Below are 15,385 nucleotides of genomic sequence, written 5' to 3'. Positions count from 1 at the left end.
TGAGAAAACTATATATAACGAACAGTCTTATAACGAACTGGTTTTATTGGTAGCTTGGTGTACATTTTAGTTGAAATCCCTATAACAAACTACGGTTGTACCGAGCTCGAACTAGCCGCCCCGTTTTGTTCGTAATAGAAGTAGATTTAAAGATTATTGTATCTAAATTTGAAATATTATTTTATATCCGTTTGGGAGACGTTCCGATAGGGTAGTAACCTTACAATACTACACTTTAGTATTCTCAAATTCTCATACTCCATTCATAGTAAAGAACAGCATTTAGTACAGATCGGACGATGGTTACGTTCAGTTAGATAGGACAGCCGTTTACTCAACTACTACAAAGGGTGCAGCAGCATCTTTCATCAAAGACGAATTAAGTTCAGACATCGAAACCATGTGGGACTCGAACTTGATTCTTTCTCACCAGACTGGAGCGTAACCTCCAAGAGAGATATATAGATATATATACATATAAGCAAGTCAATGAATATTGTGTATTCGTGTTTGACCGTCGTGTAACTTATGGAGTAAATGTTGTCAGCAGTTGACGGGCACAACATCATTGTTATTATAAGGTGGAGGGGGTGCGTTGTAGGACTGCGTGTAGCCAGGGAGCACAGGTCCTGTGTATACATCACCCCCGGGGAAGGCCTGAGTCGGGGGGTAGCCGGCCTGGACAGTCTCTGGCTTCAAGGTGTATCCTGTATCTGAAAAGTAAGGATATGTTATCACCCTTATGATCTAACTGATGACTTAATCCGAAGAACAGCGTTGACGTAATACCAACACAGTTGTAAACGTAAATTGTTTAACGACGGCACAACGTTTTGGATACCACACACAGGCTTGTGGCTACCAACGATCTCAACATAGATGTACACAACATGCAGGTATATATTTATATTTCCCGAGCGGGGATTCTGAAACATAATGGGTGTGCTACGGGGGAACTCACTTACATCATAACTCTCTCATCGTCCATGACGTCAAACATCTGCTACAGTTCAGTACACTGACTCTGCTGTTGTTATTGCCAAAAACTCGTTTGTAGATACTCTCCAAAAATGGTGGGATATTAGACCGATTACTACCCGACAAGGAACAGCCCCCACTTGCACAAAGTGACCTTACCGACACGATGATCGTAACATCCCACGCCGTAACATAGACTTAAGATGGTCGTAGCGCTAGATCGCTTTGAGCAAGTGGCCTTGATATTAAAAATTACAGGGACAGATAATTCACAAAACCCCTTAGAGTGTAAGTTGTTCCAGTATTGTATCCGTTTGGCATTTTTCTGCTATAAATAATCTGACTGTTTGATCATGATGGTAGCTTTATTAATCGTTTCCTTGCTAAACCAGTCAGCAAATACTACAGATGTCAGGATCGATCGGTTTATCAATACACGGCCTGATCACGTACCATGTAACGGAAGTAACGACAGACTTACAGCTTGTTACAATATAACATGTCTGATCCTACGAAGAATGTTTCATGAACCTAAAATAGTAAATATTCGGTGCCTTAAGTGTAAAGCTTTCTTCATAAATCGATATTTTATGGTCCAATAACATCGATAAAATATATTTGATTTATTGTACAGTGTAATAGGCAATATATATGGCTAGCAGTTTCATTCGATTGTTACCAGCTGACTTATGAGACGAACATACATCTATATATACATGTGCACAATTCACATCTACTTAAAATTTGGACAAATGTTTTTCGAGTTACACCTGTCAGTCAAGGTTGCCTGAACATTTTGTCATTTTTGATTGTTAGTGTGAAATAGTCAACATGATACTTCATAGAGTACAACGGACATTTGAGACAGGTAGATCGTATTATCGTAACTATTGTTGGCCCCACTGTGTAAGGAGATTTTCATACAACAGCCAACTACTACTATTTATGATACAAAAAAGTCTAAAGTACAATCTGAGCTTTGAGTGTATTCAAGAAGTTGCTAGTGGCATGTGTCAGTCAGGTCGTGTGAGTGACAGTCAGATACACCATTCAATGGAAAGGGGTTGAGTAAAATGTGCACACATAACATCAAGAGATAGGTATATACCAGGCCAATAGTGAGACCTGGAACAGAATGTTTACACACTTCACATTGAATTGAATTTACAGGACTTCACCTACCTGGCGGCGGAATCGTTGAGGTTCTCAAGTTCACATTCTGAGGAACGACCAATGCCCGTGTGTGTGACGTCTTCTTCTTACACATAAAGACGACAAGAATTACTATGACAACTAGAACCAGGACGGCGCCTACTCCAATCCCTGCCTTGACAACCTCGATGGGGAACGCCCTTCCACAGAAAACATTTGATAAGTAAAATTGTCTCAGATTGAATGTTTATGCATGTGGAAAGAACAGAATTGTAACAATGATGTATACCAGTCATGTAACCACGTTCCAGTGACATCACCGTCGCCTGTAAATACTTGAGCAAACCATTGCAATATGAATACCGTCACATTACTTACAGAGCCACATCATCTGATCCCTTTTCAGTTTTTTTTACGACAAGCAACCAGTGCTGGGCCCCGTTCCACAAGGTGACATTCCCATACTTTAACATAAGCGTACGATAGGCGTAGCGCTTATATCGCTTTGCAAAACGGGGTAAGGTGACTTATTCCGACATCAAGACATAGTGGAAATTCATTTTACGTGAAACATATTTTACTTAACAGTAGCACAGGACATCAGAAACTTATGACGGCTACAATTTGATTGTGCATACGGTCACGATCAGATGTAAATATACCATCTCGCCTTTATGATTAGTGGTTGTCTGCAGTACTGTTACATATTACATGCATAAATAGTGGTTAAATGTGATATCAGTTGAATTTGAGAATAAAACCCGAAGTAATAAAAAATCCTGGCGTTAATTACAACTTTCATGACTTTCTGTACTTTTTCACACACAGAGTCAGTTTAGATGTCTGGTGGATACAAATATCTAGCAGCGTCCAGGAACTCAAGAGACACTAAGTTTTAAAATGGAGTATTTCCTTAAATTGGCATAATAGTTCAATTCGAATCGCTTTTCTAAGAACGTATTCAAAACAATCGGTATGCAGAGTAGACGTATTAACTTATGTTTGACAAGCAGTTGGCTCTCACACAAGAAAAGCGGGCGAGTCTATTATATGGTAGGGAGCATGCCCTTTGTTGTTTTGATTAATCCGGCTCGTTCCGGACTAGTGGCCGTATGAGAAATGGACGTATGTCTAATGGGCTACAACCATCCCTAGAGCTTGTGTATCATGTCGACAAAAATAGAATCAGTCTGAATTCTGGATTTGAAGCCGCGATCGTTTGATTCCAGAACACGTAACATAGACGTAACTCTGCACAGCGACTGCATCAACGTGACCATCAGCGATTAGGTTACATTGATCAAGATAAAAAAATGTTAATGTACATGACGTTTGCATGGCCATAAAGCGACTTACTCCTCGTCACTTGGACAGCAGTATCGCTGGTATATTTCCCCACAACATCCGTACAGGCACGAGAAGGACCGTGAGCCAGAAGTAAGGGAGGTTTCTCGACATTCCACGCAATACACATCTGTCATGAAAACAAATAAAAGTGCTAGAATAGTTTGTTTGTTGAACTTAGGATAATATAGAATACTGACGCCGCTGAACGTTTTCACAAATGAGAACTAGGAATTTCTGTTCCTATGAGTTCCACGCCTCTGGGGGGAGTACTTCAGCTTCAGCCTTCATGGACAACTGAGGGTCGTATTCTGGGTCATATATACTTGCATGATCTACCAACTTCAAGTTTGGAGGAATCATATAATCGTTATACAAACAGCGAAGCGTCTCCGTCTTCGCGAGTCAGTTACAATAACTTTAACACCCCCAGTAACTGCCATTTAGTAGCCTTTGTAAAACACCATGATCACCAGACCTCGTATACAACGGTAGGTTAAATGTAATTCTACCATGACATTTAAGTATGTTCGTTTTTGATTGGCTGTTACTAAAAAATAGAAGTGAAAAATTTCAATAACCACTTCTGAGAGCCGGTTCACTGCGGGTAGGAATATTTTGCACTCATTAACCCTTACAAAAGTAAACAACACTACGCAAAGGTAATGAGTGCATATTTAAAACGCGTTTTATTCATGGTGCATATTTCATGGTAGAATGGAGATAATCCTATCGTGTTTACATTTTGAAAGTTGATTATAGTTGGTTGAACGTTGCTAAATAAAACATTTAGCAGCGTTCAACCAACTATAATCACTTCCAAAATGTAAACACAATAGGATTATCTCCTAAACATACATTTTACCCATCTTACCTGTAAAGTGAGTGAGTGAGTGAGTTATTATTTAACGTCCCATCGGCAATATTTCAGCCATACTTACCTGTAAAGTGGAATATGACCAGTATTGAAGCAAGTAAAACTGTTCCCATCTTACATATCACACCATTGTTGCTGACTTGTCTATACGTGAGAACATACACAAGATATAAACACAAAGATGAGCGAGATGGAGGCAGTATTTGTATTGACCATTAATTGATCCCTACCAGGATGTTTGAACTGATCTGCCGCTTGCAACTAATGGCTTTCGGATTCATGCTCAAGTATACACGAAGCACAGAGGTTTCAGCATGAAAGAAACTGTACTCGTGAATCGATTAAAGAGATTTGCAGTTCTATACAATGACCATGGACAACACGAGAGGTTATATATCTAGTTTCTGTTGCTAAAACAACCACAGAATGACTGCAAACATACCTTGAACCAACTACAAGAAGGCTTTGTTCGTGTGTATTTAAGACTGTTTTGACCCTTAGAAATCTGATTTAAGTATAATAGAAGCTCAAATTGCTTTTATCGGACTAGGTTATATAGTTCCAGACCAGCGAGATCGACCGTTTTGATATCAATATATACAGGGAATGTTTTCACTTGCTACGGTTCGTGTAAGTCATATCAAGCTACAATCAATATGATAATAATAATAAATAATAGTAATAATAATAGCATGTTTGTAATGCGCTGTTTTCCATGTACAACATGCTCAAAGCGCAAGACATAGATGTACATACAAACAGACTACAAGAGAGAATAAAAGATTAGAGCGATTCATGGAAACAATGCAAGGAATTATCGTTTACACTCATAAGCTAATCTGAAAAAAGTGAGTCTTTAGTAAAGATTTAAAATTAGAAAGTTCTGTACAGTCACGTAGATATTGAGGTCGTTGATTCCAGGCTGTAGAGGCTGCATACGAAAAGGACCTTTCACCATACGTAGAAATCCTCACAGTGGGGATAACGAGGAAACGTTTATCCTGTGAACGGAGAAAGCGACATGGGCGGTGCTGTGTGAGGGACTGGGCCAGATACGAAGGGGTAGATCCAGACAGACAGCGGAAAGTGAGGCACAGAAGCTTGAATTGAATCCTATAGTGAATGGGCAGCCAGTGTAAAGAATGTAGGAGTTTCAGAGCGTCATCAGATTTACGTGACTGGGTCACTATACGTGCAGCAGCGTTTTGCACACGCTGAAGTTTCCTTATCTGTTATCTATGATAAATACACACTCATACACATATGACTGGAACATTGTTTTACTGAATGTCCTGTCTAAACTTTAAGATATATTACATGTTTGTTGAGGTTACGAAGTGCCGTGAGAGTGTGGTCATATGAAGAGACATGATACATGCATGGGTATTGAGCAGGGTTTGCTCACAAGTTAACTATAAGTCACTTTCCTTCTTCATGATGTACAGAATTTTGACCATTTTAACATAATTCATAATTAACACCTGCATTAAGATCTCAAAACAGCCCCAAGCCTGCACTCCTTCAAAACTCTCCTCAAAACGTTTTTATTTAAGAAGTACTTTGTCTAGACTCTCACCCAAATAACTTTACTTGTAGCGCCAACAGCATACCAGCTGGCGTGGAGATTGGCGCGTTACAGATTCACTCATTATTATTATTATTATTATTAAAACAATTCTATTGATTTGAGAAGTGCATATTATAATCTTGAAAGAAGGGTCCTTCAGCTATAATATTTATCCTGAAAAAAATAAAATTAAATCTGCTTGTGCATCTTGCATGCTTTTAGTGATACGGAATTCAAAAGAAATTAAGTTAAAAACTGTCGTCTTGTTGAAGGCATGAACATGTTTTAAATGTGCTTGTGTTTGTGTACAAGTGATTTTTTGTGTGGGTGTTTTCGTCGTTAACTCGACGTGTCAATTCTGTTTACAAATGGCTGTTTAATACATAACTAGATCCCAAAATAGTTCAAAGTTAATTTAAACCTACCACTATGTTTAATCGTAGCATATATGTTATTTTAATTTATGGCTAGATTATCTAAAATTGCCAATAGCTGAAGGGATGGTGTAAATCCATCTAGGGTCCATGCAGGAAGCAAATGTACTGTAAGTCCCCATGGTCCCTAGTATGGTGATCTACCTTCAGTTGTTGGCGATCTATAGCCTGTTTTTATATTGTCTTGTCATTTATAGTTAAAGTATTTTAGATTTAATTACTAGTTTTAAATTTATTTCTGTGATAATCTAGTTGTTTTACTGTCCTTTGCCGACAGGTAAATATATTTGCTAACGTTATTTTGATTCATTTATATATGTACAACTTTCTTGGTCACGATATGGCTGAAATACTGCCGATGTGACTTTACATTTTAACTCACTCACTTAAATAGAACACTATATTTATGTAAGTGTATACTTCTGTTTTATCATCGGATGCTATTTACATACTGTCGATTTATGTGTGAGATTATTTTATTAATGGATGTATATGCATGATCGCTCAACCATGTATACTTACACAGGAGACATAATATACCCGAGAAATCGAGAAAGTACAGTCCCACAGAAATAATTTCCCTTTTCGACACACCGAAATACTTCCCATACCTCATTTTACCACTATAGTCATCACTATTGGTAATATTACTATCAGAATGTTTCAAAACTATTAACACAATGTGTCCATAAAGTGTATTTAAAACATTTGTCGTCCTTGTACACTTGTCAAAATATACCTTGGAATGTCAGCATGCATGAAAATCTCTCCATGCTCCTGCATTGCTAACGCGAGCATTCAGATTATCTATTTGAAATAGTTTTTGACAAGAAGGACAAAGGAGGTTTTTATATAGATTCAGTGTCAAACGATGACTAATTCGTTACGATATGCCAATAGAGTGCATGTCACTCCCCAGGAAAAAGACGATTGCATTTTCAATACACTTCCCGGACCTTCAGATAATGCTTTTAACAGATTCAGTGAATCATGCATATAATGCAATTCAACATTTCGTTTCAGAACATATTATGCAACTGCACTGTATGCAATGTCGGGGAAAGCTCGAGTCAGGTTGTTTCACCTTCCCTGTTAGTGGGCGTTGTTGAGGAGCACTGACTGTGTACCGTGCAGTGACGTCGATATGGACATTTAACATGTCACTTCATGTAGGCACCTACTTCATCCTACTTTAAAAATATTTGAAATATGCCCATGAAGTCTTTTTTCGTAGACAGCAGTTACAGTGTCCCTGTTAGATATTGATCTGAGCATGTTCACGAAACCAGCCAAGCATGTATTTCATCCCTTAAGACATTTCTGTAAACTTCCTTGTTCACGATATTAGACGAATTCTCGAAGACTCCCCTGTGACATCGCACAATGTCTTATTGTTGCAAAACGACCCGGCTTGACCCGACCCAGTGTATTGACGGCGTTCGGCAGATGGAGGTTGTCGTTAGGTGTTCTCCATAATTATACAGTGGCATGGTTACGCCATTGTTGGCTGTCATGTGCAGTATATTACAACAATCCATTGAAAGACAAGCAGGAAGTCATGACAATAAAGTCTTTATCCTTTACAGGAGAGAAGTGAGGTAAAACATTAAAGTCACATCGGCAATATATCAGCCTTTACCTGACCATAACAGGTCATATGTTAATAAAAGGTAAATACATGATAAGTCTGTCGACAAAGGACAGTAAAACAACTTGGATATCACTGTTAGATATCACTATCACTATAGAGAACAATACCATATGAAACGGGCTAATGATCGCCAGCATCTGAAGCTAGGTCACCATGCTATCGGCAATGGGGACTTACAGTACATTTGCTTCCTGCATGGACCCTAGCTGCATTTACACCGTCCCTTTAGATGCTTACAAGGGAGGATGTAGTGCAAAATTGTTAAATACAAGCCACATGGCTGAACTTTATCGACAGTTTTCCAACTAATTAAACTCTAAAGCTGAGGCATAAAAACAATTTATTTAAGTTCATGAAACGTTTTTGCAACTATGAAATCCAGCAATCTGAAACCCATGAAAACCACGAGCTGTAATGCTGGCTTCATTGAAAGACTGTCCAAACGTCCACCTGTGACGTCACCGTGGATAATGAAGTCAACACTATGCTACACTCGCTGACATATCCGTTTGTTGGTTGGTTGTTGTTTAACGCCGCACTCAGCAATATTCCAGCTATATGGCAGCGGTCTGTAAACAATCTAGTCTGAACGAGACAATCCAGCATGAGTATCGATCTACGCAACTGGGATACGATGACATGTGTCAATCTAGTCAGTGAGCCTGACCACACAATCCTTTCAGTCGCCTCTTACGACAAGGATGGGTTGCCGAAGATCAATTCTAACCTGGATCTTCGTAAGCATACGATTATTTTTTAACTACGTTTCTCTGTTGTCAAATGAAAATTATTTTTCACTCTCCCCAAAAAGAAACGGATAGGTATATGTTCACAAATTTAATCTGCTACCTTTAAAGCGAGATGACACATGTAATTCTGGATCATTTGCAGCATCCGTTCCCAGTTGGGCGTTGTCTTCAGTATCTGTTGTGGCCATGAGCCCCCAAAACTGCTCTGCACCGACATTGTGGAATTCTGGCCCATTCCTCTTGCAATGCCTGCAACAGTTGATCTAACGTCTGGGTGATTGTTGACGTTCACGTACGCGTCGGTCGAGGTCATCCCACAAATGCTCGATGGGGCTGAGGTCGGGCTATTTCAAAGATCATGGAAGCACTGTAATGTTCTCATTCTGAAGATACTGGTACTCTGGTGAAGTGCATGTTGACAGGCAGATTGAGAGACTCCCCAGCCTCCGACGTCCAATGGCAGTGTTCCGATTTACAGCAGTGAGTCGCGGAATAACTATATTTTTTTCATTTAGCAAAAAATGTCAATAACCGTCTAGAAGCAAAACAAGTCTAACCAATGTTCCTGTTCACGCGTACGGTTCCTCAGAACTGCTCCTTTTCGCCATGACATTTTCATGCAAGTTGACACTTTCGAACGTAAACGTGCATTTAAGTTTCCGAAGATGCTTTTTAGCACTATGCATTAAGTTTTGATGACGAAAAATATAACATATCAATATCAATATCACGTATGCCTTTCTATTTTGGGAGAGTATATACACACTTCGGGAGTTTAACAGGAATTTATGCAACTCAGAGACCATCCTACTGTTTCCTGGCGGTACATTTGGGTTAGTACTGGTCCGACAAAAGGACGACATCAGATTCCAATCGTCCCAGGTCGACGGCGAACCAAGATGGATCATATTCGATTACGTGGACCTTGTTCTTTACTGCTCGTGCATGTCGATCATGATCACGCAGATGATGTAATGAAGATGGGCTGAAATAGTGTTTCCTCGGGAAAAGAATCTCTTACAAGGAGTGTCAAGTTTCTTCTCCTTCGCAACACAATATTCGTTGTTGTCAAATTTAGATCGAAGGATGCTGTCATGCGTTTCCTTTTTGCTTTATTACACCGTCGTTTGTCATGCATTTTTCACAACTTCCTGGTACAGCGTACTTGCATCAGTATCCAGACCTGTTTATACCCAGGGTACGGTAGCCCTGAATGCAACACTGTCGTAGCAGAAGCACAGAAAACAGTTGTGATATTTCTGTTTGTCCCCGACAATATTTGGATGTATATCAAAAGCAAGATCGTAAGTATATTATACATTCGTGTATATATTTCTTTATCTGTGGATATGTGTATCTGCACGTTACAGATGTACGTAATAGAACCAACGAGAATAATTTAGAATCTTCACAAAATAACGCTAAAGTGACATTATGACCAAATATATAAGCCGGAATGGGTTTTAAGAAAGTTGGTGCATACAAAGGTGACCTCCTGATAAGTTACTTTCCCAGGTTTTATTTTAAAAAGGCGCTACTTGCACGTATGCAAAATGTGTTGTTTTGTTTTCACTGAAAGTAATGTCTTACTGGCATCCGGCGTCTTTAAATGTCTTCTCGTCGGAAACCACACGACCAATATTTTATCAATGAAGCTTCACATGCTTGTTCCCACCAATAACGACAGCTAAATTTGCCCAAGAATTTCCAGTCCGAATTATTAAAATAGTGTTCAGTATAAGTTCAAAACTCGCCTTTGTTTGTGTATGTACATGTTGTTATTGAGTTTAGTTTTACGCCGCACTCAGCAATATTCCAGCGATATGACGGGTATGTACATGTAGTTAGTAATGTGGTTTACATGATGCATTCATGTAACATATGTTTCGTGTTTTGCGATTAACCTTAGTGTGACGACCATCACATGTTTATACTCTAAGTGTCCGGAGTTTACCCTGAGTGCCTGACAGGCTGACATTCCACATGGCTGTGTCTCCTAACGAAACCTCCTTTTGTTATTCAGCACTTAGAATGACATTTCACAAGTAATATATATTTCAGACGAAATAGACTTAGGAAGTTAAACCTTTGTCTAAAGGTTTTGAATGAACACCAAGACATTCTCCTATTTGTCAGAATGTATTGTGTTACACTTTCAATGTATTGCATAAATTTTTAAGTTGTTGGCTGTTTATTACAGAAATAAAGTTGGCTTCTCATCAAATCAAAAAGCTTAATTATCTTCTAACACTGTTTTCAGAAAGTATACTAACGTGTATAACATAACAGCAAAGTGGAAGTTTATACAACAAAGTGGAAGGAGAGTATTGAAATGTTTTTAAGATCTGCTCCAGGAAGGAGCACTACCACCAAATTCAGTTGAAGCCTAACTTGTTGCCATGGAAATGCAACAAGATGACATCCTCATTGCCACAGCCTAAGTCATGTAATACAAAAATAAACTTCGCATCTGGGTCTAACGCCCAAAAGACACATCTAGGGATCATGGTTGACATGTGTACCTAGTTTGGTTAAGCTATCACGAACAGTTTAGGAGATATGCTTCGGACAAAGTCTGACGGACGCACGGACGTACGGACGAACAGACGTACGGACGGACGGAACTCGTTTCTATATCCCCCGCAACTTCGTTGTATAACAGAACATAACATAACATAACATAATATGAATTCTGATGTCGCGTATCGGTCGTGACACGTGCACTTTGTGCACAATGAACTTACTCACGTTTTGCACGTCATGTCACGGCTTACAGAAATTCAGCGTCTTGGGTATGCTGGAGACTGGAATGGCCCAAAATGAAGTGGCCATACATTTTGGTGTCAATCGAAACATAATCTCATCTCTGTGGAGACGTTTTCAACATAATATGAACACGAGAGATTGGCCTCGAACCGGCGTTCATGCGTGATGTCACATCAGTAAGACAACCACATTCGGCTGACCCATCTAAGGAACCGATTCCAGGCTGTCAGTTTGACTGCTCGGACCATTCCTGGCTTACGTCCACAATCAGTTCCAGGACGATACGGATCCGATTGAGGGACAGCCTGCAAGACGTCCACTTCTGCTCCAACGTCAACGTCTTGCCTGATGCACACGGCATCTACGGTACAGAAGACAAGATTGAGATGGTGTTTTCTTCACTGTCGAGATTTGATCGGGACAGCTCAGATGGCAGGGCAAGGATGTACAAACGACGAGGTAAACGGTATGCTGATGCGTGCATTGTTCAACGCTGTTCGGTTTGGTGGCGATTGCGTGATGGTATGGAGGAACATCACATCTCATAATCGGACACAACTTGTCATTGTCAATGGCAATCTGACAGGTCTGCGATACAGGGATGAGATCATTGGACCTCATGTGCAGCCGTTCATTCAAGGTCAGAGACGTAAATTCACGTTTCAGCAAGATAATGCCCGACCACTCCGGTACTCCCTTGTCCAGCAGTTTCTCTGGACCTGTCCTCACCGAGCACGCTTGGCGTGAAATGGAACCCGGAATCAGCCATTGACGTTAGCTGACTTTAGAGAAGCGTTGGTTCACACAATGAACAGCATTCCCCAAGCTTGTTTAATGTTCAAGACTACATTCCAGTCCAGCTGTCTGGCGGCGATGTATAATTAGTCGTGACTAGACCAAACAATCCAGTAATCCACATTATGAGCATCGACCTACGCAATTGGCTTACGATGTCATGTGTCAACCAAGTCAGCGAGTCTGACCACCTGAACCCGGTAGTCGACTCTTACGACAAGCATGAGTTGCTGAAGACCAATTTTAACCCGGATCTTCACGGGTCGCTTTTTGAGAGTATTTGTCTTGACTTACATCGGCTTATGGTGCAAGGCCGCTCTGATGCATGTTACAGTTTAGCTTGACAGAACCGATCAGTTATTGGTTATGCACCAATTGCAGAGCGCTAGACATGGTAACAAAGTATCCAGTCTACGACATTTTGACTGATCCTGACTTCCACTGCTTGAAAGTAACTCCCAGCGTCTGAAAGAGATAAAAGTCATATGATAACCCAGGGATGTCTCAATAAGTATAATTGTCCATTTACTCAAATTGCAACAAAATTCTGAGGCTCCCAGTTGGATCACTACGGTTCAATAATCACCTTCCTTGTACTGTTGTAGTGTTCGGCAGTATATATATTAGTGTTTCTCACATGTAAGGGAAGGACTGCGGTGATACGTTCTTGTCATCCTTCAGTGAACATCGTCAACAAGGAAGTATGGTGTCTGTACAATACTGTATAGTGTTCTGGGTCTGTACACTTGCAACGTGGAATCTCAGCACAGGACTGCAAGCAAATGGGTAAGAAAGTATTTCTGTTTTATCACTTAGCCGGTCAAAATATATCCACTGGGTATTTATCTGAAAAAATCAAACAAATTTAATATAGTTTTCAAAAATTATAGATTTTTCTTTAATATTGCTATCCTAAGTTTGATTGTTCTGTGTACTGTAAACATGCACCTGTTGACAGTGAGATATACTGATCTTTAGTCAGCTGAAAAAAGGCCTTTTATTATTGATATTTACTCATTATATGATTGTTATGAGCAAAGTTTTCTTATTGAGCTACATGCTAATTGACTAATATATTAAGCTAGACATGGGAACGGTCTGTATGATCTGGTTTGAAATCATAGAAATATTACGAGATTTAGCTAATGGTGGTCTCAAACACCTTAAACACGCTGCACTTTCCTCCATGTTGTCCAGTATTGTATCATTTAAAATATCTGCTTTTAACTCTAACGCAGACTGCACTACTTTGAAGGTATTTGTGTAACTAAAACGTAACTAAAACGTGTCTACGCACCTCTGGTCCATTATTTCATCAGCTCAAGGGTTTCATGTACAATACTTGTTTTCCAGATTTTCTGACTCTACATTACTGGAATGTTACCTTGTACTGGTTTTTTTTGCTGTGAAGATGTTGAACAGTTTACTTCTACAGTCCTCTGTAACAATAATATGTATTCTCGAAATGACATTGTTTGTTCCCAGAGTGTAGTATCTTTATAGATTTTGGCGAGAAACATATGTCCAGTAATACAAAAGATAACACATTGTCTTATAGCATAACCTATCATTTCAATTCGGAAATCAACTCTTCGAAGTCAGTCATTCTAATTGGTCAAGCTTGTTACGTGATGGAAAAATGGACTTATTCAGAATAATGTGTTCAGATTTATGCATGAAATAATGCTTTATGATATATATATATACTGCATGGTGTATATATAGTTGTAAGTCGAATGGTTACTCTGTAAAAGAGCAAATTTTGGAGTATCTGTTACAAGTTAGTTGCTAAATGGTGTTTGCCGCCCGAACTTATGTCTCTGTAAGGACCATATACATAATAAATGCAACACAGTAAACCTTTTTCTTAATATATAATCACTAGTATGTGAGAGGAGCTTTTGTTAGATTTTTATTTTATGTTCAGGAAACCCATCGAAAATAACACTGCCCGTGCGTGAGTGGTCATAAGATATGTTCAATATGTTCACAAGCATAAAAAGACGTAACACGCCATAAAAGTAAGGACTACTGACATTACCTCAAAATAGTATAAGATGACAATACTTTATATCGTCGGGAAACTCATTCTTATTGCAAATGGCTGTTCTAGGAAAAGAACATCACAGGTGATGTCTTTTACCTTACCTGTTTGTGAACACTTACTATAGATATTGGAACTATGAGGCTATCATAGCATTATGGCTGATATATTTTGTAATCTGATAAGAAACATACTGGTTTTAGTATCAGATTCTCATTGAAGTACACCACTGACTGAGTGTGTAGAAATTTAAGATGACATTCTCGAGCTAAATCGCCTCGAAAACGGATATGTCACCAGTCCTTCTGATGATTAGTGTTTATGTTTAAAGTACAAAATCCCGTAAGTATATGTCATCTAACTTCCCAAATGGTTTAAGTGTGGTTAGGCTTTGGAAGTGGTACAGCATTAGCTGATCAGAACAGCTTCTGACCAATTCTAATTGTATGTTAGGTATAATGTATTGTAGATAAAAACAAGCAACAGAGAGAAAGCAAAAACTAAACAAAACGCATTCATATCAAGTAAGTGTATGAACATTTGGATGCATAATTAAGAAACAAAGGTCCCTGAATCTATAAGCATACAGACAACATAAATATACTAGGCATCTTCAATACAGGGTCAAATGCTCTATAGCACCTGTGAAGAAAGGTTTCACACAAAAAATAGAACTAAGAGTGTCACCAAAATGTTTAATGTGTTGACAAACGTGACACATCGTGACATACAATCAAAAAGTTTAAACAGCACTAGCAAACACCAGTTGTATAGACCAACCCCCAAAATGAAAACGAAAAGCATGAAGCACTCGGTCATTCAATATCTTGTGTACCTTCCACGCACGTTCATGACACAGGTGCACCTTGGTATCATGCTCCTTATCACGTGCAAAAAGAAAGCTTGCGGAATCGCATTTCATTTCTCCACTAGAGCTCTGCAGAGTCCTAGGAGATCACCGGTGCTGGGTGACGTACACACGTCGACCGAGTTCATCCCAATCATGCCCAATTGGGTTGAGGTCTGGC

At 39.3% G+C, this 15,385-nt stretch overlaps 2 protein-coding genes across 2 annotated transcripts in view; one reads left to right on the top strand and one right to left on the bottom strand.

Moving 5' to 3' along the window:
* Positions 1-4,586, bottom strand: LOC124288761. The gene is made up of 4 exons (XM_046725293.1): positions 4,416-4,586; positions 3,487-3,604; positions 2,161-2,330; positions 1-713 (listed from the first exon to the last, which is right to left on the bottom strand). The coding sequence occupies exons 1-4, from the start codon at positions 4,462-4,464 to the stop codon at positions 544-546; spliced, it is 507 nt and encodes a 168-aa protein (XP_046581249.1). The 5' UTR covers positions 4,465-4,586; the 3' UTR covers positions 1-543.
* Positions 4,587-9,918: 5,332 nt separating this feature from the next.
* The window catches only part of LOC124288739, a 101,603-nt gene continuing 96,136 nt past the window's right edge, over positions 9,919-15,385 (top strand). The window contains 2 exon segments of the mRNA XM_046725268.1: positions 9,919-10,056; positions 12,995-13,099. Coding sequence (XP_046581224.1) covers positions 13,017-13,099 — 83 coding nt within the window. The 5' untranslated portion in view covers positions 9,919-10,056; positions 12,995-13,016.

Source organism: Haliotis rubra, unplaced genomic scaffold, assembly GCF_003918875.1.
Source record: "Haliotis rubra isolate DU_JTF1 unplaced genomic scaffold, ASM391887v1 Scf423, whole genome shotgun sequence".
Taxonomy (NCBI): Eukaryota; Metazoa; Mollusca; class Gastropoda; order Lepetellida; family Haliotidae; genus Haliotis; species Haliotis rubra.
The sequence above is the reverse complement of the archived record's forward strand: the minus strand, read 5'-3'. Positions and strand labels throughout refer to the sequence as shown.

Bases quoted from the DNA above. Each gene is read 5' to 3' on its own strand.
- LOC124288761 (XM_046725293.1), bottom strand. From the start codon at position 4,464: ATGGGAACAGTTTTACTTGCTTCAATACTGGTCATATTCCACTTTACA. The intron at 2,331-3,486 runs GTAAGTCGCTTT...TTTCTGTGGAAG, and splicing joins TGCTGTCCAAGTGACGAGGA to GGCGTTCCCCATCGAGGTTG. The intron at 714-2,160 runs GTAGGTGAAGTC...CTTACTTTTCAG, and splicing joins CTCAACGATTCCGCCGCCAG to ATACAGGATACACCTTGAAG.